Below are 26,433 nucleotides of genomic sequence, written 5' to 3'. Positions count from 1 at the left end.
CCTGTAAGATGAGAACAGTCCCAGTTCCAGAATTATATTTTAGTACCACTCCTTTCACATCCTTGGGTGTTATACCCACACCAGACTTTACGTATAGTCGTTTTGTTTTCAGGGCCCTGGAATGGCAAGGAAGTTCTCTGCACCTGGTCAGCTGTGCATCTCCATGACCTCAAACTTGGGTGGCTCTGCCCCCATCTCTGCAGCATCAGCTACCTCTCTAGGTCACTTCACCAAGTCTATGTGCCCCCCACAGCAGTATGGTTTTCCAGCCCCCCCCTTTGGCACTCAGTGGAGTGGAACGGGTGGCCCAGCACCACAGCCACTTGGCCAGTTCCAGCCTGTGGGAACTGCCTCCTTACAGAATTTCAGCATCAGCAATTTGCAGAAATCCATCAGCAACCCCCCAGGTTCCAACCTGCGGACCACTTAGACCTAGAGACATTAACTGAGTATATTTGGGGGAAGGAGATGGAATGCTGAGTGTGGGTGGGAGGGGGGATTGGAAAGTAGCCTATATACTAACTACTAGTGCTGCATTTAACTGGTAATTTCTTGCCAGAAAGGAATGTTTTTAATACCGCTTAGAGCCCTCAGAATGGAGAATCTCCCTCCACCTTCACCATTTATTGGAGTGGGAAGGAAAGAGCAGCTTTCTTGTGATGGGGCAGCTTCAAACTATGCTTTCCTGCTTATGGGTAACAGTGAGGACTGGGAAAGGGAATTGTGTCTATCAGAAAGCTACTGGAGAGCTCCATGGAAAACCACACCCCATCTGTACTTTCAAGTGGGTGGAGCTCTTAATCTTGGTACCCACTGCGAATCCCTCATTCCCTCAAGAATCTAAGCCACAAGACAAAAAAAAACACTTGGGGGCTCTCTCCTACTCTGTCCCCACGCTTCCTTTTTTTTTTTTTTCCTTTCTTTTTTTTTTTTTCTTCTTTTTTTTCTCTTTAGAACCCAGTGAAAAACACCAGGGGACTGAGGTTTCAACCCTTTCTTATGATAGGTCATTAGTGCTTTCAGCAAATGATAATAGCAGCTTGGACTGCAGCATTAGCAATTAGGAAAAAAAAATAAGTTCCCTGCGGACATGTAACTTTGCCATCAGTTTTGATGTGGAAACACTGTGATATATAAATGTTGTTGGACAACAGTAGTTTTAAGAGTAAAATATGAAAGGTTTAAAAAGTTGAAAAAAAGCTAGCTCTGTCCTTTACTTATTGAGACACTTTAACTTTTTCCTTTGTATTTCCATTGTATTAGATAAATAAATGTGAATGTAAAATTGTATAAATTACTGTACTTGAAGACTTCTGTTTTCCCAGTATTGCTTGCTGGATATTTTAGTGCCTTGGACTTCTATTGCTTCTGCCGGTAGCATCAACTTATCAGACCCCACATCAGCAAAGGGCATATGGAAGAAAACCTAAGGTCCAGTTGACCCCAGCAGTAGACTATGCCAAAGGGAAATTGAAAGAGTATTTTTTTTAAGTTATTCAACAATTTTGTCTAGAGCAGGTGTAAGATGAACAGGGTGAGAAGTTAAGTTGACATCAGTGGTTGAAAGCAGAAAGTTCTGTTTCAGGAACAGTGAGGCGGGATGTTGTAATAAAATTGGGCAATTTAAAAGATTAAGGGTAGTGTGTGATAAGTAAAGGAAAAAGAAAGAGTAAAGAGTGGGAGAACAAGCTTGTTTGGAAGATATGTGATGCCTGGCCAGTGGAGGCCATAAGCCTTACTTACTCGAGCTGGGCTTGAACAGAGGAGACCTAGAAGAAATGGCTCAATATAAAGGGAAGGGGGTTGGGGGCTAGTTTTTAAGTTGGGAAACATGATTGGGAAAAGTCACAGATGGAGAAAGTTGCTCTAAGAAAAACTGTTTGGATTGCTTTCCTCTTGTTGCAAATCCATTTCTCAGCTTGGGGTACAATATTTTGTGGAAAGTGGACCCACACCTAAATTAGGCATTGTAGAAAAGAACGCTGATTCCTACTTTTTCCTATATGATGTCCAGATGGTTGCAGAATCATAATCTATTGTGCCACCTTTATTTCTAGAATTGCAAGTGATCTCACATTTTCATATAAACAAATATTCCCCTTAAGTAATAACTGCAACCAACCAGTATTATTTAGTTGCAATGCCTCGTTGGCAGTTCTGTTATTTTCAGAGCTTTCAGGAAATACTCTCCTAATTGGCTATGTTTGGGATCTCCTTTTATCTCTGAAGATGGGGAAAGAAGCTAGGACCCTTCATTTTTTGGGTGGTGCTTCTCTTGACTCTGGAGTTGGGAAATTGACATATTTCCGACCTGTTACCCACCTCAACGGCACGTCCCAGGAATCAACACAATATGAAGAGCCAGGCTGGCTATCCTATCTGACATCATTCCTTCATGGGCCCTGTTTTCTTGGTCAGCCTAGGTCCCAAAAATGCAAATGAAAGTGGAAGGTTTTAAGAAGGTAGGGAAAAAAAGGGCAGGGGTTCCAAGCTCTGCTTCAAAATTGTTTACGTATTTATTCTCTGCTTATAATTCTTGGGGAGATGGTAAGAGTAAGGATAGAACAAAGAAGGTGCCAAGTAAATGAGAAATGGACCACCCGAGACGAATGAAACAATATTTTCTGCAAGAGGAACGAGGGAACCAAATGCAGTACATTATTGTTTTATTTTGGTTTAATATAATTTTGAGGTCTCTTCACTCACACACAAAAAGTAAGAACTGGTTTTATTTACTGTTGATTTTTTTTTCCCCTCCTGTGGATGAAATAACTGAAGCCTAGAGAAATGAACTAGTGCTACTGAACTGTTTATTTTTGTGTTAATAGTACACTTTGAGTATCTTTTTCCACATTAAAAAAAATCTTTCTGAATTATAAATGTTTTCCTTACATTATTTAACAGTGTACACTGTTTAAAAAAACAAATAAACTGAATTCAAACCTTGGGGGTTCCTCAGCAGCCGTGAATTGTACATTTTGCACTAACTCTGGGTGTTGCGCTTCTTGTAAGATTGCGCTTATGCTTCAGTTTGTTACCTTTGTAGACTTATTTAATGAAACCATTCAAATAAACCAAACTTGCTTTTGTTGAGCTGTGAGGTTTCATTTCTAGCAAATTCCTTTTTCATGATCTCATTAGCTGTTTTGAGTTGTGTGCAATTTATAACTAGATTCCCAATTCCAGGAACTATTTTTAGTGGCACTTCTGACCTGAAGTAAGATTATGCTGCAGACAAGGAAGATGATATTTTTTTCTGAAGAAAATGGTAAGGATATCAAAATCAAAAGATGAATATATGGCCAAATCCATGCAACAACAGATAAGGTAAAAGGGCGATGAGGGTTAGCTCCTGCCATTCATCTTCCAAAGGAACAGAAAGGCTGACTGCCTTGCTGCACTTCAGTGCCAGTCCCTTTAGCATCGGCTAGGACCTGCCTCGGGATCACAGCTTCCCACAGATGGGCCTGTGATCCAGAAAATGATAAAAGCCACTGTTTCATGATTAGATAAAAGGCACGACCCAAAATCCATCTTAACAAGTAAAATTGCAAACTCATTATTTGGGAGAAGGAATTATGAAACATCTGAACACAATGAAAAAATAATTTATGTTAAGGTGGGTTATATCTCACATCTGAAATGGGGAAATATAAACAGCTACTTATATTTTCTATTTGGTTACAAAGTAAAGTAAAGGATTTATTTTGCTTTCTTCAAATGCCTTTTCTTTCATGTGAGATAATTCTTTCCTTGATTAGGAAAAAATGCAGGATAGTGACACAGACCTGTAAATGACAGATTACCACAGATGAAGATTGTAGCCTGGACTGATGCAAAGTAGTAAAATACCACTATAGCCTTTGTTCACAGCACTCATGTAAGCAACGTTAAAAACATGAGCCCAAAAGTGAACGAAGACAGAGATTACTCACAATAATTTAATGTGGGCTGTTGTTAAAGTTGGTGCTTAGTAGTATGGCTTATATTGCTTGACAGCAGGCAGCCACAGGTGATTCCTAAAATTTCTCTCTTTATTAACATAATAGTTTAGGAATAAATAAATAGTGAAGAGCCTCAAGAGCCAAAGAAAAGGTATGTGATCTCCCTGGAGCCTCCCCACTGCAGTGTGTGACTAGCTTTTTTAAGAGCTTGTTTTCCAGCTGCTCAGCTGCATCTGCAGTTCCAACAGGCAAATCCTCTGGTGGAGTTCAGAATGAAGCAAGGTAAACCCTTGGAAATAAAGCTCATCCCCTAGGAATGATGAAGAATTTCATGACTAAAAAGGGGTTTTTGAAAGTCCCTTTGTGACAGTCCAATGATGGGACCTGAGCCTCAGTTAAGATGGATCCAGTTTCCTTTTCTTCATGTCCTGGTTCTGCTTATAGGAATCAGAGTTTGCTGTGGAAAGAAAAAATGGTTATATTTATTTTAAAATACGGAATAAACTGGCAGCTGTTAACCTAATTTAAACTAAAAACCCAAGAATGACAATTGATTGATAGAAGGAGGACAGATCCTCTGTTAACACTAGACCAAGTGCAGTAATAATCACGAGGGGCCTCCTTTTAATAGCGGAAGCTCTTCATGCAGTCATGCTCAAGCTTCCTACTACAATCAACAGCTAAAAGGGTTACAGCCCAAGTCAGGACCCCAAAGGGAAAGTTCTCACTCTTAAACCAATTATCTTCCATGTTCTTTCTTTCTTTCTTTCTTTTTTTTGAGGAAGATTAGCCCTGAGCTAACATCTGCTGCCAATCCTGCTCTTTTTGCTGAGGAAGACCGGCCCTGAGCCCACATCCATGCCCATCTTCCTCTACTTTATATGTGGGACACCTACCACAGCATGGCTTGCCAAGTGGTGCCATATCCCACCGGCAAACCCCAGGCCACCAAAGCAGAACGTGCACGCTTAACCGCTACGCCACCGGGCCAGCCCCTATCTTCCATTTTCTTACACTTTATTCCTCTGGCATGATTCTATCCAACTTCTTAAATTTAAATGTCATTCGTCCTTTAGAATTCATAGAATTAAACCCAGGTTCTCCCTTCAATTTTCGTTCCTAAAACAGTTGCTACCTGTTGTGTGTTGGTTAACATTGTGAGCTTGGAGGTGCCAGGGTCCAGGTTTTACTCGTGGATTCTCATGGCAAAGGCTTTGTGGGGTCCTGCTTCGGGTCACCATCTGATTCTTCGGGACTGGTGTGGCAGCAGTTTGGGGTGGTTCTGGTTTAGCCAAGGGCTTGACAACACTGTCCCCTGCTTCTGGAGCCATATCCCACATTTCAAGATTGTCTGCAAGGGCTGAGATCACAGGAAAATGTAGCATCAACTAACAAGTGTTCTCACATAAAGTTGTGGGAAACTAGGTCCTAACACATTTCACATCGCAAGTACCCTATGATGTTTCTGGAATTTCTTCTTCCCCCAGCCCTGAAAGTACACTGAGGCTTCTCTTAGGTTAGGACAATAGAGGAGCTGAACACGTGCTCTCAGTCAGAACTGCCATCAGTCCATTTTGGGTCCCCTTTTTTCCTAAAACTTCCTGTGGCTCTAACATGGATAGAAATGAGGATTTTTATGCCTCTCTTATGGTGTATTTATGACTAACAAAAGTATACAGCCCAGTAGCATCCACACGCTTCCGAGGTACTGATCAAGACTTCAGTCATTCCTTTAGCCCCTGCTGACCTGCAAGGAGGTCCTCAGTGAGTGGCTCTGAAACCGCAGCTACAGGAGTGCTGTGCTTCAAAGGAGGCACCGGCAGCGCCGCTACAGTTCACACAAGACGAAAGACAAAATCAGAGAATCAGGTGACAGAGGGAACAGCCTCAGAGGTGCAAAGCTGCCTAGAGTTACACTGGTTCCTAGCACAGCCAGTAGTGGAACTCAAGATTCCTGAGTCCCAGTCCTACCTACAGATCTCTATGAAGTTAGAAATACTGTATTCTTCGTTCTTCTCACCAAATTGGGAAGAAAAACAAGTTTATTTCTCCTTTAGCAGCAAAAATAGGGTTATTAGAAGCCACCTGGTCCAGTTTTTACTTTTTAAAGCTTATAACCCTTGTTCAAACAAAATCTTAAGCAGAAATTCAATATGTACAGTAGTTCCTCCTTGTCTACAATTTTAGTTACCCATGGTCAACCAGTCTGACATGTTACATGGAAAATCCCAGAAATTAACAATTCCTAAGTTTTAAGTTGCATGCCATTCTGAGTAGTGTGATGAAATCCCGCACGGTCTGGCTTCCTCTATCCGAGGATGTGAATCGTCCCCTTGTTGGCTCCCCAGCCATCAACATCGTCATGGCTCAGGGATCTTCCTTCTGACGTACGGCCAGAAGGTCAGTAGTAGCTCATTGGTACGTCAGACGCCTACATCGTTCATCTCACGCCATCTCACCACGCAGGCGCTGTCTCATCTCATTTTGAGAGAGAGACCACATGCACATAACTAACTTTTACTACAATATATTATAATTGTTCTCTTTGTTTATTGGTTATTGTTAATCTCTTACTGTGCCTAATTTATAAACTAAACTTTATCATAGGTGCGTATGTACAGGAATAAACATAGTATCTGTAAGGTTCAGTACTAGCCACCGGTTCAGGCATCCACTGGGGATCTTGGGACAGCTCCTGCAGATGAGGGGGACGACTGTAAAACCAGTATCAACAGTGACTCTGGTTGTCTGATTAGGGGTGGGGGAAGGTCCTGGAGAACACACTCTATCCCTCACCCTCCAGGAGCCTCTGCAGTGATTTTGAAGCTAAAGATCTAGAACATTCCCGGCAGACTAAGTTGTTTTGGGTTTTTCCTACATTAATTTCAGTCTGTCAGTACTGAGGGGAATATTAATGAACGGAGCATGAGGCAAGTCCTCTGAATCTTCTTCAGAATTCTTAAGGAGAAGGTGGGCAAAAGTCCAGCTGGTTTGGGACAAGCCATTTGTTTCTACTCTCTGGGAAAGACTCCAAAAAAAATATGTATCTATTTCTCCCACTGAATCTAGACTCTGAAATACAGGCATGCCTCATTTTATTGTGCTTCGCTTCACTGCACTTCACAGATACCGAATTTTTTGACAAGACCCTCCACAAGCAAAAATATTCTGACTCGCTCCCTGAAGGTTCAGATGATGGGTAGCATTTTTTAGCAATAAAGTATTTTTAAATTAAGGTATGTACATTATTTTTTTAGACATAATGCTATTGCACACTTAACAGATGACAGTACAGTGTAAGTATAACTTTCATATGCACTGGGAAACCAAAAAAGTTGTGTGACTTGCTTTATTGCAAATGTGCACCTTATTGCAATGGTCTAGAACGAAACCTGCAGTATCTCTGAGGTATGCCTACAAACTAAAGTTCATGGATAAATAATTGCCCCAAGCCCCCATTATCTTCAAACCCAATTCTGCATTATATTCAAGGATAGCCCAGAAAGACTTTCTAATGCAGAGATAGCCAAAGTAACTGAAGCAAAAGAAATTCTGTACCCTGAAATTTCTAGTTCCAGATTATGTCAAGGCCCATTGCCTTCCCCCCAAAAAAGATCACTGTCTTTAGACATGGGGAAATACCTGGCAAGATTTCACTATCTTAATTTCTTAGACTCATCTACCCTGTGTGTAACTGGAGAGAGACCTACTGAGAGCCGGTTGGGACCTAACTGGCAGAGGATCAGGTTCCTGTGTGACTAGTCTTCCTGCTCCAGAGCGCCCCTCCCCAGAGCCTCTGCTCCCGTCCTCCTCACACACCCTCATCCTTCTTTTCAACTGAGGGAGCAGGTAGCTGAACTTGCTGCTGTTTCTCCATTTGCTCCCGGAACTGCTGCTGCAACTGTTTTTGCCGGAGCTTGCGCTGGTATGTGGCGTCCCTCTCCACAGCAGAGGCCAGGCTTCTGCATCAGAGGAGCACAAGGCGCAGTGAGTTCCCAAGTTAACTGCATAAGTGACAGTACACGGCTCCTGAGGGAGCGCGTGAACCAACTTGCTGGCTCTGAAGGTAGAAATGGAGGTGACTTAGACCACATGAGGAGCAGAGGAAAGGGAGGGAACTCAGGCCCATACCGGGATCTGCTGTCTTCATCCCCCCGGATCACAACGTGGAGATCATCTGAGTGGTTTGTTCTGCAAGGGGAGGTCACCTCCTGTGGTCCTGGGGGTCCCAGAGCCTTGTTCTGTCGGTAGCTGCTGTATCTCGCATGTTCCACAGATGGTTCAAAATCTTGTCTCTTTGCTTTAGTTAAATCCACTTCAAGAGGCAACTAATAAGGGAAGAAAGAGGAGGGGGAGAATAACGTCCTCCAACTGCTCCTCCCCTTCCTTTCTTCTCCCCGCCTTAAAGATTCCTGAAAAATGCCATTTGACAATCCTCTATGCATCATTCCTCCTAGGTCCTGAGAAGCTGAGACAAAGGATCCACAACTTCAAATAATATTTGTAATTACATGAGGAGTAAAACAATTTCATTTTCTACTTTATACCACTCTGTATTAATCAAGTTTTCAGAAAAAGGAATCTTACTTTAGTTTTGATGTAGGGCAAATGGTCTGTCAAATCTAATTTGAATCTTTCCTTGGCAACTGGATCTGTCTGACGCTGTCTACCTTTTCTCTCTTCTGTGGAAACGGTCACACACTGTTTGTGGAGGCCTACACTTCTGCTCTTTCTACAGGACTTGCCCTGCAGATACGACACTCCTCACTGAAGAAGCCTCAGGTATGCTGTGGCACAAGAATGTGTCCTTGAAACGACAGGAAGACGACAACTGGGAAAGCACTAACATAGGCAGCAGGCCAAAGCTGCAAGAAGTCTCCCAACTTGGGATCATTCCTGCATGTCACCAAATGTGAGAAGTCATGATCGTGTGCTTCCCGGCATAAAGGAAACTGTGTTACTTCCAGGCCACGAGCACTACAAAAACCAGACATTTTCATTTGGGAAAACTTCGTTCTCAATTCATAATATTGGTACTGACAGAATAACTGAATATGAAGGATTTAAATGACTATTTTGATAAAGATAACCTGAAAATGAAAATTACACTATGAAATTTATCTATATTAGAAAATAAATGAGACAGTTAAAAAGAAATGAGCTTATGCTACAACATGAATGAACCTTGATTATGCTAAGAGAAAAAGGCCAGTCACAAAGGAATAAATATGTATGATGCCGTTTATATGAGGTACTGAGAGTGGTCAAAATCAGAGACAGAAAGTAGAACTGTGGTTGCCAGTGGCTGTAGGGAGATGGGAGCAACAGTGGGGAAAAAAATGAGCAAGACTGACAAGGCTAAGTACTGTCAAGGATATGGAACAATTGGAACTCTCATAGACTGCTCCATTGGAGTGTGGATTAGTACAACCATACTAGAAAACTGTAAGAATCTACAAAATTAAGCATATGCTTACCTCTGACCTGACCCAATAATTCCCAAGATAAACTCCTACAACTCAACAATAAAAAATCAAATAGCCCCACTAAAAAGGGGGCAAGAGACTTGAATAGACATTTCTCCAAAGACAATATACAAATGGCCAAAAAGCATATGAAAAGATGCTCAGCATCACTAACCATCAGAGAAATGCAAATCAAAATCACAATACGATATCACCTCACACCCATCAGGATTGCTACTATCAAAAAATAGAAAATAACAATTGTTGGCAAGGATGTGGGGAAATTGGAACTCTTGTGCACTATTGGTTGAACTGCAAAATGGTGCATCCGTTATAGAACACAGTATGGAAGTTCCTCAAAAAGTAAAAAATATAACTACCATATAATCCAGCAACCCCACTTCTGGGTATATATCCAAAATAATTGAAAGCAGGGTCTTGAAGAGGTGCGTGCACATTCACCTTCACAATAGCACTATTCACGACAGCCAAGGGAAGGAACCCACCCAGATGCCCATCGGCGGACGAACGGATAAGGAAAATGCAGTAGATGCATACAATAGAATATTATTCAGCCTTAAAAAGGAAGGAAATTTTGACACATGCTACACTGTACATAAACCTTGAGGACATTATGCTAAGTGGAATTAGCCAGTCACAAAAAAGACAAAAACTATGATTCCGCTTATGTGAGGTACCTAGAGTAGTGAAATGCATAGAAACAAAGTAGGATGGTGGTTACCAGCAGCTGAAAGGGGGAACAGGGGAGTCGTTTTACAGGTATAGAGTTTCAGTATTGCAAGATAAAAGTTCTGGAGGTCTGTTTCACTACTAAACTGTGCACTTAAAAATGGTTAAAATGGGGGCCGGCCCTGTGGCCAAGTTGTTAAGTTCAGGCGCTCCGCTTCGGCAGCCCAGGGTTTCACCAGTTCAAATTCTGGGGAGCTCGGACATGGCACCGCTCATCAGGCCGTGCTGAGGCGGCATCCCACATAGGACAACCAGAGGCACTCACAACTAAAATATGCAACTATGTACTGGGGGGCTTTGGGGAGAAGAAAAAAGGAAGAAGAAGATTGGTAACAGATGTTAGTTCAAGTGCTAATCTTTAAAAAAAATAAAAATGGTTAAAATGGTAAATTTTAGGTTACGTGTCTTTTACCACAATAAAAAAGAGAAAACCAACTAATATCCCTTATAAACATAGAAGCAAACACCCATAACAAAATATTAGCAAACTGAGTCCAATAATGTATAAAAACGCCTTCAAAAAGGAAAGAAATGGAGTTTTGACAGATGCCAACTGACAGACACCTCAATTAGGAGCTCCACAAGAAAAAGAACCCCTCAAGGACAAGATAGGGACTGCAGCACTGTAGGGATGTCGGAGAATGCCACAGAGGACGCAGCCACACTCCACCAGGCAAAGGGAACACTCTAGAGCCAGACTCAGCCCAGGTCAACTGTGCCTCCAGCGATGCTGAAGTCCAGGCCCTATTCTCCAAAACCCAACACTCAGACCGCGTGATAGGCCTTGACAGAAACAAGGAAGATCTGAACCTTAAAGACACGGGAGCTAAGGAAAAGCAAGAAGGTTGAACAGGTGGGGAGTTCTGACTGCTTCTAAGAAATGACAGTGATGCGGCAGAGGACTGTGGGCTCCTTTCGAGGTTTCACAGACCATTCCCAACCACAGTGCTCTCTATACAAGAGACAAGTTAACGTAAATTCTGTAGGCTTCAAATTCTTCATCTGTAAAATAAGGCGATTGGTTCATGCTAGCGCCAATATTCAAAGAAGTCTGAAATACACATTCCAGACCCTCTAAATAGTTGAGTCTTCACTTCCCTCTCCATCCCCAAATATTCAACCTGTGACACATGGGAATTAGTTCTAGTTTTACTGCAATGCGTTCCATTCATCCATTTCTAACATACCTGGCATGGAAGCTTTTGTAGTGACCTCAGATAGTCTTTGTCCAGAATACAATTTCCAAGTGCATTCCCAAAACTTCTAAGGGTAAGAAAAACAAATGAAACAGGGTTGAGAATTGTTACATGTAAATATCAGAGAACAGAGTTACCACCTTTGTGCAAGTTGCTTCTCAACTGCAGCAGAGGAAATGGACACTAATGTTCATTCAAAAACGCTTACTGAGCATCTGCCGTGGCCCTGACTGTACTGGGCTCTGAGAACACAGCAGTGAGCACAGCAGTCAGTAATCCCCGCCCTCTAGGAGCCGCAATGAGTAGGAAAAGACTTAAGAACCCAGTACACAAATCCCATTAGCCACCTCCGGACATGGAGCGAACATTTCAGAGCAGAGACTTTTTCTGGACTGCTCCACTTCCCCAGTAACAGTGAGCTACACACACTGAGGGGCACAGTCCTCCTAAAGTTCTTTACTTGGGATATGCAGGCTCCCCTCAGGTTATGGTATTGCAAATTCTTAGTACATGTTTATACATGTATTTTTCTGGTGATTCAATTCACTTCAATTCTCAAAGACATCTCTGACCTGAAAAAAAGGTTAAAAACCATGCTGTATGTAACTAAGTTAACCATGTTATATGTACCTGATGAAGAACTGCTTAGGTGTCTTAAAGAGAATGAGGAAGCTGTCTACGTACTCATGGGGAAAGGTCTCCAAGACACAGTAACGAGTAGAGGAGGGAGGAAGGCAAAGTACAGGATAGAAAATATAGTAATCTATTACAAACTCCCAAAAAGGGGAGACTAAGCATAAAGAAGACCTTGGAAAATAGAAAAGAGTAGAAAAACAGGGCAGACAGGGACAAGGGGAGAGCAAGACTTTTTGAATCCTGTGAATGTATTACCTTTTCAAAAAAAAGAGACTCCTCTGAAATAAGAGCTGAAATGAAGCAGGTTAGATTCCAACCCTTTTTGCTTACCTCAATGCTCGCTTCAGCCCATCTGTCACTGCCTCCTTCCTTGCCTTCTCCAAAGACAAGGCTTTGGACTTGAGGCCCTCACTAACACCATAGCCCACATCTTCATGATATGAGCCATCCTGGGGGTAGAAAAGGAATTCAAAACCTACGTGAAAAGCTGCAGTCATACCCCTGGCTCCATAACTCTTCTTTTCCTCAGGCAGCAGTGTTCAGAGTGGGCATAAAGAACCCAGGGGACTTGTCAAAGGGCACATGGGCACAGGAGTTGTAAAAGAATCCATTTTCAGTACTATTTCCAAGACCTGATCTGCCTGGAAATGTGCCTGTGGTCAAAGTGTCCAGACAATTCTCCTTTCTCACCTCCTCTTTTCATAAAAAAGGCATATATCTAACCCACCTCAAATCTTACTAAGGTGGATTACCTCAAGGTATAAAAACCTCTGGGACACCAAACAAAAGGAAAATTTGAAATACTGCATTTAACAGACTCTAATGATTGAATAGCAAATCCTTTTGCAAGTCAGGTGGTATCCATTTCTTGGCTTTCACCAAAACTGAAGGTGGACCTGATCAAGTTGTTAGCTGATAACATAATTTTTGATGATAGCACTGCAATTTTTGAAATATAACTGAGAGTATTCACAGAAATGAAGGACACCATACCAAAACTCTCTCCATTCCCAGTTCATTTATGTGAATAATGTTTTTCAGTACTATTTATAAAAATAAGAAGTCAGAATAGAACTACTGCTGAGTGTTTAGTCTAGGAATGAGCAGTATGAAACTATGGATTATAAACTATCTACTGAAAAGAAGAACAGTTTCGCCCACCTCATTAAGAAATGCAGCTTCCATAAATGTTATTTTTATTAAGCATAAAAATTTTGATATAGTATGTTGTCTCTTCAACATAAACACAATTGACTAATCAACTGTGTGTTAATAATACCTATGATACTAACTCAATCCAGAAGAAACTGTTTCATATTTAGAGCCTTAAGGTCACTGGAAATTTACCCACCAAAATTATCTTCATATACACATATATACACACACACACACACAGGCAGAGAAGTATAAGGTTATTAATAAAAGCTTTTCAATCATAAATATATATTATATTAGCATAAAAGCCAACGGGGAAATGGAATGGAAATATGAGCTCAAGAAGAAACAATGTAAAATTTCTGATTGAAGAATAGCTTGCTCATGTATTTTTCTAAGTGGATGACAGTATTTAATCCTCTATGGTTACTTAGAATCCATTGGTACATTTAAAAAAGATGTAACAGATTTATTTTAGAATGTCAAATTTTACAATATGCCAAAAAATATACCCTTATATATACACCTATTTATATTTATGGTGAAAACTTCTAGGGGTCAATTTTAAAATGTGCAAGAGCACAGTTTTTCAAAATTCTTTAGGGGACATGTGAGTAAGATGTTTGAATACCCCAACCAAAGGAACGCTGGCCGAGACACAGCTCTGGGATCCAGCTCTCTGGCTTGGCTGTGCCACAGTCCAGAGACTCCCTCCCTGCTCACTCTCTCACCCCAGCCCCGATCCTGGCAGGCAGCAGTCTGCTCCATCACCCTCACCTTCAGCTGGACTCTCACAAATGCACAGACTCCCACGTAGAACTTGCCGTTGTTAAGGTCAACAAAATCTAGGAGTGGGAAAGAGAACCAGCTGAAGAAGATACGGCTCCCACGTTCCTCCTGCTGGTAGTCGACGACAGCTCCCCACATCCTCAGCCACGAAGCGCCCTTATCAGAAACCGGACAACGCCAAACAAAGGGAAACGAAGAAGTCGACTGCCAGGAGGCATACTCACCCACATTCTGCTGTGTGATAGAGTGCGCCCAGCCGTTATAACCAAACATCTCATTGGCTAGATTAATTACCCTGTGACCCTCAATGTAACACACCTGGAAAAAAAAATGTTAAAGAAAAAAAAGCTTGTTAAATACCTTGCCATATTTAAATATGGATCAAAATTTACTTAATTTATTCCTTACCAGCTGTTTTGGCAAAACTGCCCTTAAACATTCCAGGGAAATTCTCAGTGAACTTATGTCAAAGATCTTCCAGAAGGAGGCAGTTAGAACTAATGTTCTGTCTTAGGGAAGGGAGTCTCAAGACAATGCTTGGGTCACTCCAGATGACAATGACGGCTGGAGCCCATCCCCTCCCAAAGACACTAGGAAACATCTAATAACAATGAACAAGACACCTTCTGAATCCATGAGGGCTCAGAGTGGGAGTCGGCAAGATCATCTGAGCAGCCAGCAATATGGGCACGCACTTTTCAGGCATATAAACTCTCCTACCTTCTGGCCTCCTCCAGCCATGCGGCTACTTATGTATTCCGGGCCCAGCCTCTGCCTCAGAGCATTCTGGATGGCCTGGTACTCTTCTGCTGTGTACTGGTACTACAATCCAAAAAGGGAAAATTAAATTCAGATTTCCACCATTCCTCACATCAGCAAGTCTCCAAATTTTTGGTGTCCAATCCCCTTTACACTATTAAAAAGGTACTGAGGACCCTAAGAGCTTCTGCTGAGGTAGATTATATCTATCAATATTAGGAACTAAAACTGAGAAAACTGGGTTTTTTTGCTTTTTCTCCCCAAATCCCCCCAGTACATAGCTGTCTATTTTAGTTGTGGGTCCTTCTAGTTGTGGCATGTGGGACGCCGCCTCAGCGTGGCTTGTCGAGTGGTGCCATGTCCGCGCCCAGGATCCAAACCAGTGAAACCCTGGGCCACCAGAGCACAGCTCGCGAACTTAACCACTCAGCCACGGGGCCGGCCCCGAAAACTGAGAAACTTTTAAGGCACACATTACATTAGTCATCAGAGCAATGATATCATCACATACTATGTAGTCTCTGGAAAACTCCACCACTTACTCATGAGAGAATGAGAGTGGAAAAGGCAAATAGTATTTTGGTATTATCATGAGAATCATTTTGACCTCACGGACTCTGAGAAGGTCTTCTGGACCCCCAGGGGTCACTGCACTACATTTTGAGAACCTCTGCCTTAGATGTTACTACCATCCTTACCAATTTCTCAAGCCAGAATTGGGAAACTAAAACTTCTCACCTCATAGTCTGGATATGATGTTTATGCAGGCAAGCAGGTGGGGAGAGAAGAGGTGACAGGAAGTCTTGCTCCCATCTGTCCTCTCCAAAGGTTTATACTCTCCTTTACCTCAGCCATTTCCATCCTACTCACAGATAAACACGTGACTGCTTGTTTTGATTTTTGTCCCCAGGTAGTTTTCCCTTTTCCCTATTCAAATAAAGTAAATACTCACAAACAGATCTCTAGCAAAGACAAAGACAGAATTTGGGTGGACAAAGCAAGAATCTCTTATATGTATACAATATCTCCACAAAGAATAGGACACAAGGAACGTTGGATGCCTCCAAAAAAGAGACCTGGGTGAGCCATGGACAGCGGTGATGGCAAAATAGTGAGACTTTTCACACAGGGTCTTTGTCTAATTTGAATGTTATATCCTATGAATATGTAATCTATCCAAAAAATAAATAAAATGTCAATGTAAATGTAATCGCCAGTATTATTAGTCTTTTGATGTTAAAGTTTCAATGAACCTCAGAGTTCATTAAAGACTCCCAAATAATGCATCTAAAGGAAAAAACTACTAACAAGAAAGAGCAACACTGCTCCCCAAATTGCTTCCTCATCCTCTTTCACTTGACCTCATTCTTTCCAGGTATGAAACAGCCAGTTACCTGACCAAAGCATAATACAGAGCTGCCACCAGCAGAAGAAGGATGGCTGTCACGGCGTCCAAGAATTGCTTCCTCAGTCCCAGACATGTTGATTCTGGTTGACCTCTGTATAAACAGAAGATTTAAAAAAAGATCTCAAAGAATGTAAAGATCTCAATAAAAGGCAAGAGCCTCTACTAAAAATCAGATAAAGCAGCTACAAGTCACTTTATTTACGTACTTCTCAACACCACCCCAATCAAGGACTAAGTTCCTCAGTGCCGAGCTATAGTCTAAGAAGCCACTGAAAATCCTTTAGGGTCTTCTACTTTCCTGCTAAAATTTTTCCTAGGGCGGTGGTGCTATGAAAGGTGATTTTTACAATAAGAATGTATTATAATGACATAAAGTTTATAATTGAAAAAGTCAAAATTACAAAAACACTCTATGGGAGAGCAAACAATCCACATATTACTATCTACTGTATGAGCAACATGACCCTGGTGTCGGTGGGGTTAAAAAAGAAATCTAAGTCACAGTCACTGAACTGCTCTCCAGGAGCTAACGAGCTCAGTGGTGGGAGAAGACTAACGGACACGAAACAATGAAAAACAAGAGAAGGCAACACAGAAGCCCCTGCCGTCCAAGAGGACCACAGCATTAGAGCAGTTTGGGCCCCTGCAGCATGAGCATCACCTGGGAACTTGTTAGAAATGCAAATTCTCAGGCCCCACCCCAGACTGCTGAATCAGAAACTAGAGGTGAGGCCCAGGAATTAGTGCTTTACCAAGCCCACCAGGCCATCCCGGCACAAGCTCAAGTCTGAGTGCCCACGCGCTAGACTGAGCACATGCGAACGTGCGGTCCATTAGACGATAAGAACCGCCCTCAGCAAAAGCGTCTGCAACTGCCTCACCCACCACCCCACGGCCCCTACCTGTGTCTGCCTCAGGCAGGGAGGAACCTAGAAAAGCCTGTTGGCTGAGTTCCCCTCTGTGCACTTCTGTTTCTGTGTGGCCAGACACTGGCTCCCTTTCACCAACCTGTGAATTGCCTTCCTTTCCTCTGAAGTCTCTGATTCTCGCCACCTGCCAACATCTTTTGTCTTTGGCTGAGGAGGGTATTCAAGGTCAGGGCTTCAACCATTTTGACAAGTTACTAGGTTTTCCTGGGTTTCTCTCATGTACACGTAATTAAACTTTTGTTTGTCTTTCTCCTGTTAAGGTCTCATGTCAATTTAATTCTTAGACCAGCCAGAAGAACCTAGAGGGTGGAGGAAAATGACTTCCTCCCCTACAGCACTTACACAAATCTAGACGGTAGAGCCTACTACACACGTAGGCTGTCTGGTACTAATGTTATGGGACCACCATCCTACATGCAGTCCAATGTTAACCAAAATGTCATTATGCAGCACATGACTGTGTTAACAAGACCAACCTCATAAATTTATCATATTAAAAGGATGTGATAGGGGCTGGCCCCGTGGCTGAGTGGTTAAGTTTGCGCGCTCCGCTGCAGGCGGCCCAGTGTTTCGTCAGTTCGAATCCTGGGCGCGGACATGGCACTGCTCGTCAGACCACGCTGAGGCAGCATCCCACATGCCACAACTAGAAGGACCCACAACGAAGAATATACAACTATGTACTGGGGGACTTCGGGGAGAAAAAAAAAAAAAAGGATGTGATAATAATAGCATCCAGGAAGAATCATCATTAGAAACTAAAAAGTTGTTGGGGAACAGGATATTCACAAAGTTTCAAATGAGCACCTGTCTGGTTATTCATTAAAAAAAAAAACAAAACGGGTATACATTGTGAATGTACTTAATGCCACAGAATTGCATGCTTAAAATAGTTAAAATGGGGGCTGGCCCCGTGGCCCAGTGGTTGGGTTCACACACTCCACTTCAGCAGCCGGGGGTTTTGCTGGTTTGGATCCTGGGCGTGGACATGGCACCTCTCATCAAGCCATGCTGAGGTGGCGTCCCACATGCCACAACTAGAAGGACCCGCAACTAAACTATACAACTATGTACAGTTTATACTATAAACTATAGGGGCTTTGGGGAGAAAAAGGAAAAATAAAATCTTAAAAAAAAATAATTAAAATGATAAATTTGATGTTATGTCTATTTTACCACAATAATAAAAAAAAAGGAGGGGGAATACCTTAACACAATGAGTTTTTTCTATCATTCATGCAAGATCTAATGCAGTCAGGTGGCCTTGTCCATCTTGTAGCTGTGTCATCTAGCACATGTGACCTCCAAGGTCATCGCTGCAGAAGTAGAGAGAGTTGGAGGAGTCGCACCAGTTCCTAACTGCCTTAGGCAAGTTCACTGGACAGAACTTGTCACATGGCCCCAACTTAACTGCAGTGGAGGCTGGGAAACATGAGACGGCATCGGAATATTAGCTGAGTACTCTCTGCCATATCCATTTTCCCCACTCCAACAGGAGCCCCTAGAAGGTGAGGGATCCTCCTGATTCTTCCTGGCACCCTCAGTGACCAGCTCAGTGCCATGTTAGGGGGTCAGGAAGGCAAATGTTTAGTAAGTAAATGAATGAATAGATGAGTGAATGAATGAATGAAATAATGCAAGCTATATAAACAAAGTATATTTCATAATTCTTTAGAAACTGATTTTATAAGGCAAGAGTTACACTTCTCACATTTAAAAAGCAACTTGTTGCTAATTTTCTAAACAATAGCTTAAAAGATTCAACCTTTTATTGAAGAAAAGGACCTTATCACTGCCCCTAAGATAAAACGCAGCATCATTTGGTTTTTTGCTAGTTCCTATTTTGAAAAAAATGTTTACTGCTCTGTCTTCCTTTCTAAAACTGTCCACAACCATTTTCCCATTATGAATTTAAAATATCTGTGTCTGTAGAAAGTTTTAAACATACATCAAAAAATATGGGAAGAAAAAGAACTCAAGAACACAATACCGTTCCCAATCACAACAAAAAGAATAAAATACCTTGGGATGAATTTAACTAAGGAAGTGAAAGACCTATACAACGAAAACTACAAGGCTTTCCTGAAAGAAATGGATGACGACATAAAGAGATGGAAAGACATTCCATGCACATGTATTGGAAGAATAAACATAGTTAAAATGTCTGTACTACCTAAAGCAATCTACAGATTCAACGCTATCCCAATCAGAATTCCAATGACATTCTTTACAGAAATAGAACAAAGAATCCTAAAATTCACATGGGGCAACAAAAGACCCCAAATGCTAAAGCGATCCTGAGAAAAAAGAACAAAGCTCGAGGCATCACAACCCCTGAGTGAAAACATACTACAAAGCTACAGTAATCAAAACAGCATGTACTGGTACAAAAACAGGTGCACAGATCAATGGAACAGACTTGAAAGTCCAGAAATAAAACCACACATCCATGGACAGCTAATCTTCGACAAAGGAGCTGAGGGCATACAATGGAGAAAAGTCTTTTCAACAAATGGTGCTGGGAAAACTGGACAGCCACATGTAAAAGAATGAAAATTGACTATTCTTTTTCACCATTCACCAAAATAATATACTCAACATGGATCAAAGACCTAAAGATAAGACCTGAAACCATAAGGTTTCTAGAAGACAATGTAGGCAGTACACTCTTTGACATCAGTATTAAAAAGATCTTTTCAGACACCATGTTTTCTCAGACAAGGGAAACAATAGAATAAACAAATGGGACTTTATCAGACTAAAGAGCTTCTTCAAGGCAAGGGAAAACAGGATTGAAACAAAAAAACAACCCACCAACTGGGAAAAAATATTTGCAAGTCATACATCTGACAAAGGATTAATATCCATAATATATAAAGAACTCATACAACTCAACAACAAAAAACTCAAACAACCCGATCAAAAAATGGGCAGGAGACGTGAACAGACATTTCTCCAAAGAAGATATACGGATGGCCAATAGGCACATGAAAAGATGTTCATCATCACTGATCATCAGGGAAATGCAAATCAAAACTACATTAATATATCACCTTATACCCATTAGAATGACAAAAATAACCAAAACAAATAGTAACAAATGTTGGAGAGGGTGTGGAGAAAAAGGAACCCTCATACACTGCTGGGGGGAATGCAAACTGGTGCAGCCACTCTGGAAAACAGTATGGAGACTCCTCAAAAAATTAAAAATAGAAATACCATATGACCCAGCCATCCCACTACTGGGTATCTATCCAAAGAACTTGAAATCAGCAATTCCAAAAGTCCCATGCACCCCTATGTTCATTGCAGCATTATTCACAATAGCCAAGACGTGGAAGCAACCTAAGTGCCCATCAACAGAGGATTGGATAAAGAAGATGTGGTATATACATACAGTGGAATACTACTCAGCCGTAAAAAAGAATAAAATCATCCTATTTGCAACCACATGGATGGACCTTGAGGGAATCATGTTAAGTGAAATAAGACAGCTAGAGAAGGACAATCTCTGTATGACTCCACTCATATGAGGAATTTAAACCTGTGGACAAAGAGAACAGATTAGTGGCTACCAGAGGAAAGGTGGGGTGGGGGGTGGGCACAAAGGGTGAAGGGGTGCACCTACAACACGACTGACAGACAATAATGTACAACTGAAATTTCACAAGATTGTAACCTATCATTAACTCAATAAAAATTAACTTAAAAATAGATATGAGAGTAAGTAAAATGTGGCTGGATCCCCACCAGCAAGAGATGGCTGTTGTCTTTTTTCATATCTGATTGTGTTTGTGTATGAGTGTAGTGTGTGTGAATATATGTACATATTTGTCAAACAAAAGTAGAATCCAAATGTATCAGGCATATCTTATGCAGCCCCACAAATCTTGGCCTGGCCTGTCTCTGAGGCCCTTGCTGACTTTTTCCACCCTGGCTGCCATTAGGTGGACCAAATATAAATGGGTTCTAACCAACTGCACAGGCACAACCCTATGGCCCTCACTTCCTGCTCATGCTGGATACCTCTCACCTCCCACCTTTTGATTCCCTCTTGCCTTTGAGGTGTGAGAGCCTGTGGGACCCAGCCGATGCCCACACATGCAGAACCCTGAAGTTTGGGAAGTCAGTGAACCACGGGGCAAAGATTTCACCAATGAGAGAGGTGAGGAGTAAATCCCCCTTCCTTCCTGTGGGTGGATTGTCCTGGGATGCAGTTCTTTATAGAGGTTCCTAGGAGACAGCTTTAGGAGAGTAAGCAATCAAGTTGTACTTGTTACCAAGGGGTGGCCAGCTAGAAAACACACCCGTGAACTGACTTAGTCTTCCATCTCTCCTCAATCCCCTTTTCCCTTGCTTCTGCTTCCTGGAATTGCATTTCCTAAAAAGATAACAGCACATGAGCCTTTGCCTCCAGCTCTAGGTTCTGGGGCACCTAGTGGATGCTCAGCTAATCATCCCTCAGCTCCTACCACAACAGTGCACCCTGGCCTAACTCCCAAATGCCAACATCTGCATCTCTCCCTGACGGCTTGCTTTGGCATCCAGGTCCATTGAAGCTGGAGGTGCCAGCGAACAGACGCCCCTGGAGCAGTCCTCAAACAGTGATGACAGGAGCTGGTGTGTAAAGGCCCGGATTTCTTAGCCCTCTGTGAGATGACGCTGAGCCGGGAGTTGTGCGCTGGCTCTGGAGTTGGCCAGTGAGGTCAGGTCTGCTTGCCCACGTAGTAACACGCTGGACAACGCACCCTTGTTGACTGCCTTATTTTTCCCCTTGCACTTCTCTCCTCTACCAGTATGTCCTGGTGTCATCTCCCAAACAAGCCACTTGCACTTAGAGGAAAAAGGGAGGGAACAAAGGAGACCTTTACAATGGAGAAATCTGGCAGGTAATCAAACACAACGTTACCAATAATGCTCACATCACGTGCTTCCTGATGGATGCACGGAAGTCACAGCATCACTTAGGTAGCATTTCTACCAATCTAAGCATAACTCTAACCACGAGGAGATAAGCAGACAGGTTCAACTCTACAAGGCCTGGACTCTTCAAAAATGCCAACGTCTCAAAAAATAAAACAAAGGAAAACAAAAAGGCTAGTGAACTCTTCTAGATTAAAGCAAGCTAAAGAGACATGACAACTAAAATGCACTTTGTGATCCCTGATGGGATTTTAGGTAAAAAAAAAAAAGCTATAAAGGACATTCTTGGGAGAGTGAGGAAATCTGATGATGGAGAGCATATTAGATGATGGTATTGTATTGTTGTTAAACTTATTAAGTGTGATAATTATGGCTATACAGGAAAATGATCTTGTTATCAGGAGATATATATGAAGTATTAGAATAAACTGTCTTGTTTTCTGCAACTTACTCAAATCATTCAACCAAGAAAGTGTGTGTGTAAAGAGAGGGAGGGGAAGAGATAAAGCAAAGTAACAAATTTACGAATCTAGGTGAAGGATATGCAGGCGTTCATTATGTAACTTTTCTGAAAGCTTCAAATTTTTCAAAATATAATGTTAGAGGGCCGGCGCCTTGGTTGAGTGGTTAGGTTCATGTGCTCCGCTTCGGCAGCCCTGGATCCTGGGTGCCGACCTACACACCACTCCTCAGGCCAGCTTGCGGCGGCACCCACATAGAAGAACTAGAATGACCTACAACTAGGATACACAACTACGTACTGGGCTTTGGGGAGGGAAAAAAATGAGGAAGATTGGCAACAGATATTAGCTCAGGGCCAATCTTCCTCACCAAAACAATAATAATAATAAAAATAAAACAAAATAAAATAGCCAACATTACGGCAGGTACATAAATCCAAATATCCCAAAACGTCCTCCAAAATCTATCCAGGCCACCGAGAAGGACCAATAAAACCACGGCTATCCCACATCTTCTAACATAAGGAGAAGACTGAGCACACTACAGCTTCAAATTACCTGGAAGTCGAAAAAATAAACATCAATTTCTGGTGGAGATATTTTTTGAATTCTCATCCCAACTTTTTAAGGAGAGCAAGGTGGGACCTAGATGGGAAGGGAAATGCATAGAAGAGAGAAGAGGAGGATGGAGAGTCTAAGATACAAGTAAAATCACGCCTGGAAAGAGAACACCCATGCTAAGTATGAAGACCATGACAAAGAGCTCCGGCAGGTCAGGGCGGCGCAGGAAGAGAGAGACAAGTGTGCACAGAACTCAGTGAGACGGCCTTGGAAAGTCAATGTTCTGGGGAGAAGAGGGTGATAAAGAATGAGACACGCCCTTTGAAACTGTTCTGTGAGGGGCAAAAGAGGGGAAATTTAGGATCCTGTAAGACGAGAAAATGTAAAAGGGACATACGACCATCTCTCTTAAAAAGCCTTCTAATAAAGCAACCATACTCACTGCCCTTACAAAATAGGAGCTACTCTTGAACTAGGAATCTCTAAAATCATCCCGACTGCCAATCCTGTTCACAAAATGCAAAATTAGAGATAAAGAAGAGTCTGGGAACCTGAAGGCAGCTCAACAGAATGTATACAACCTGAAGAAGAGGAAAAAAAGACTGAAAATAAGGAAAGTGCCTCAGGGTCCTGCGAGATAATATCAAAATGGTTAACACATATGTAATTGAAGTTCCAAAAGAAGAGGTTAAGGAGAATGGGAAAACAATATTTAAAAATATAATGGCGTGAAATTTCCTAACTGGGTGACAGGCAGAATTTACAAATGTAAGAAGCTCAGCAAACCCCAAAGCAGGATAAATACAAAGAAAATTACACCAAGACACACCATAGGCCAACTTCTAAAACCAAAAATCAAGAGAATATCTTGAAAGCAGTCAGAGAAAAACAGCACATTATATACAGAGTAACAATGCAAATTATGACTCCAGCTTATAATAGAGTTTAAAAAAACATACTTAGGAGTAAATTTAACAAAAGATGTGTAAGACCCCTGCACTGAAAACTACAAAACAGTACCAAAAGAAATTAAAGAAGATCTAAATAAAAAGGGAGACCCACATGTTCATCCATTTGAGGAGTTGATACTGTTAAGATGTTAATTCTTCCCAAATCGATCTAAAGATTCAATGCCATCCCAATCACAATCCTACCAAACTTTTTTGTAGAAATTGCTAAGATGATTCTAGCATTTATACAGAAAATGCAAAGGATCTAAACTATCCAAATCAAATCTGAAAAACAACTACAAAGTTGTTGGCCTACACTATGTGACTTCAAGACATACTATAAAGCTATAATATCTAAAACAGTGTGTTACTGACATAAGGACTGATCAATGGAACAGAGGAGAGTCCAGAAATCAACTGCCATTTATATAGACATCTGAATTTCAATGCTATCAAACACAGTGGTATTCTCAACAAATGATGATGGAACAACTAGATATCTATGTGGGAAAAGAATTTAATGTTTTTCACTAAATAAATTTCACACCATTCGCAAAAACTAGAGATGGATCATAGGCCTAAACATAAAACCTAAAACTATAACATTTCTAGAAGAAAATACTGAAGTGTATTTTCACAAACTGAAGGTGGCTGAGATTTCTTAGACAGGACTCAGAAAGCAATAACTATAAAAGAAAAAAATGATAAATATGACAACATCAAAATGTAAAACTTTGCTTATCAAAAACAACTCTTAGAAAATGAACAGGCAACCACAACAGGCAACCACAAAGCACTGATATCCAGGATATAAAAAGGATATATATACAACTCAGTAATAAAAAGGCAACCCCAGGCCGGCCCCGTGGCCGAGTGGTTGAGTTCCTGAGCTCCACCTCAGGGGCCCGGGGTTTCTCCAGTTTGGATCCTGGGCGCGGAGACAGGGCACTGCTCATCAGGCCATGCTGAAGCAGCATCCCACATGCCACAACTAGAAGGACCCACAACTAAAAATACACAAATATGTACCAGGGGGCTTTGGGAAGAAAAAGGAAAAATAAAATCTTTAAAAAAATAAAAAGACAACCCAATTTAAAATGGACAAGCCAATTTAAAATGGGCAAAAGAGTTGGTCAGGCACTTCACAAAGGAAGATACAAAAATGTCAATAAGCACAGGAAAGCTCAACATCATGAGTCATCAAGGACTAAAATTAAAACCGTAATGACATACCACTTTCCACCCACCAGAATGGCTAAAAATAAAGACTGACAACACCAAAAGTCAGCAAGGATGTTAAGTAACCAGAATTCTCATACACTGTTGGTAGGAGATAGGCTGAGAGAACTACCCAGCTGTAAACTCGTGCTGCTCTTCGTGCAAAAGGAAGAACGAGTGGAAGAGGAAGCCACAGGTGCAGGGGGGAGCAGCAGGCCAGAGCCTGCCCAGGCCTGGAACCCCTGCGGTTCCTCACGTGCCCTGGACATCAGTCCTCCGTCAGACAGGGGTCAGCGCTCGCCTCTTCATTTTCCTAGAGTCGTCTTTGACGGGAAGTTTTACATTCTGATGTAATCCAATCTATCTGTGAGTATACACCTTAAAGGGTCTATGAAGTCAAAAAGTAGGAACAACCCAAACTACCATCAATTAGTGGAGAAACAAAATGGAGTATATCCCAACAAGGGACTATTGCTCTTCAGGCATCAAAAGGAATGAAGCGCTGACACACGCCACGACACGGACGAAGCGCCAAAGCAGCCAAGTGAAATCAGCCACACACCACAACAAACACCGTGGGATTCCGCTCATGTGCAATTTCTAGAATTGGCAAATTCGCAGAGACAAAAAGCAGATCAGTGCGGCTGGGGGTAGAGGTAAATGAGAAGAGTCTGCTGATGAGTTTGGGGCTGCTTCTCGGGGTGACGAAAACGTTCTGGAACTAGATAATGGTGTTGGTTGCACAACCTTGTGAATATACTAAAAACCACTGAATTGTTCACTTTAAAAGGATGACTATTACATGAACTGTATCTCCATCTCTTTTTAAAGGTCTAGAAAGGCTGAATCCGCGGCTACACTGAGTGTCAAATTCCTTTTAAATGAGTAATTCCTGCCCAATCGCAGCCGCCCAGGCCAACGCGGAGCTGCTCCTGCCGCAAGACTCCCGTCAAGGCGCGGCACGCGGGGTCCCCCCACTCCCCGCCCAGGAAGGCCCGGCCCTGAGCCCCCACTGCACTAATCAATCAGGACGGCGCTGCAGTCTCCGGGCCACCACGCCGGGACCGCAGGCGAGCCCCGCCGCCGCCCCGCGCCGCGGCCACGGGCCCGAAGCCCCAGCGCGGCCGCCTCCCTCCCCACTTACGCGCCTCGGACAGCGCGCGGGCGCGCACGGAGCTCGGCGAGACCAAGCGCGAGCAGACGGCAGTTTGGCAGGGCCGCGCAGAGGAGACTGGGAAGGAAGTGCAAGGAGACCCTGGGAAGAAGGTCCGAATCGAGAGCGACCAGGG

At 42.3% G+C, this 26,433-nt stretch overlaps 2 protein-coding genes across 37 annotated transcripts in view; one reads left to right on the top strand and one right to left on the bottom strand.

The window, feature by feature from the left end:
* WNK1 (WNK lysine deficient protein kinase 1) overlaps nucleotides 1-22,398 on the top strand; it is a 176,511-nt gene extending 154,113 nt beyond the window's left edge. For 27 of the 31 annotated variants that reach the window (XM_070494757.1, XM_070494755.1, XM_070494751.1 and 24 more), the window contains one exon: nucleotides 113-3,093. In XM_070494757.1, the coding sequence (XP_070350858.1) occupies nucleotides 113-430 (318 nt within the window). In that variant the 3' untranslated portion in view covers nucleotides 431-3,093. Of the gene's footprint in view, nucleotides 1-112; nucleotides 3,094-8,682; nucleotides 10,656-21,096; nucleotides 21,197-21,579 lie in introns of those variants that run through there. The other 4 variants (XR_011497047.1, XM_070494743.1, XM_070494744.1 and 1 more) reach the window with 4 other exon arrangements.
* On the bottom strand, nucleotides 2,650-26,433 carry RAD52 (RAD52 homolog, DNA repair protein). Of its 6 annotated transcripts, XM_070494765.1 has the most exons (13): nucleotides 26,289-26,305; nucleotides 16,089-16,193; nucleotides 15,433-15,621; nucleotides 14,656-14,757; nucleotides 14,160-14,253; nucleotides 13,924-13,991; nucleotides 12,322-12,440; nucleotides 11,347-11,422; nucleotides 8,076-8,272; nucleotides 7,764-7,906; nucleotides 5,692-5,772; nucleotides 5,080-5,304; nucleotides 2,650-4,401 (listed from the first exon to the last, which is right to left on the bottom strand). In XM_070494765.1, the coding sequence occupies exons 4-13, from the start codon at nucleotides 14,674-14,676 to the stop codon at nucleotides 4,340-4,342; spliced, it is 1,086 nt and encodes a 361-aa protein (XP_070350866.1). In that variant the 5' UTR covers nucleotides 14,677-14,757; nucleotides 15,433-15,621; nucleotides 16,089-16,193; nucleotides 26,289-26,305; the 3' UTR covers nucleotides 2,650-4,339. The 6 variants fall into 6 exon arrangements, with proteins under 6 accessions (XP_070350866.1, XP_014697316.2, XP_014697318.2 ...); XM_014841830.3 differs by lacking the exon at nucleotides 15,433-15,621 and having other exon boundaries at nucleotides 26,289-26,433; XM_014841832.3 differs by lacking the exon at nucleotides 15,433-15,621 and having other exon boundaries at nucleotides 26,293-26,433.

Source organism: Equus asinus, chromosome 22 (assembly GCF_041296235.1).
Source record: "Equus asinus isolate D_3611 breed Donkey chromosome 22, EquAss-T2T_v2, whole genome shotgun sequence".
Taxonomy (NCBI): Eukaryota; Metazoa; Chordata; class Mammalia; order Perissodactyla; family Equidae; genus Equus; species Equus asinus.
Note: the sequence above shows the minus strand (reverse complement) of the source record. Positions and strands in the feature narration are given on the sequence as shown.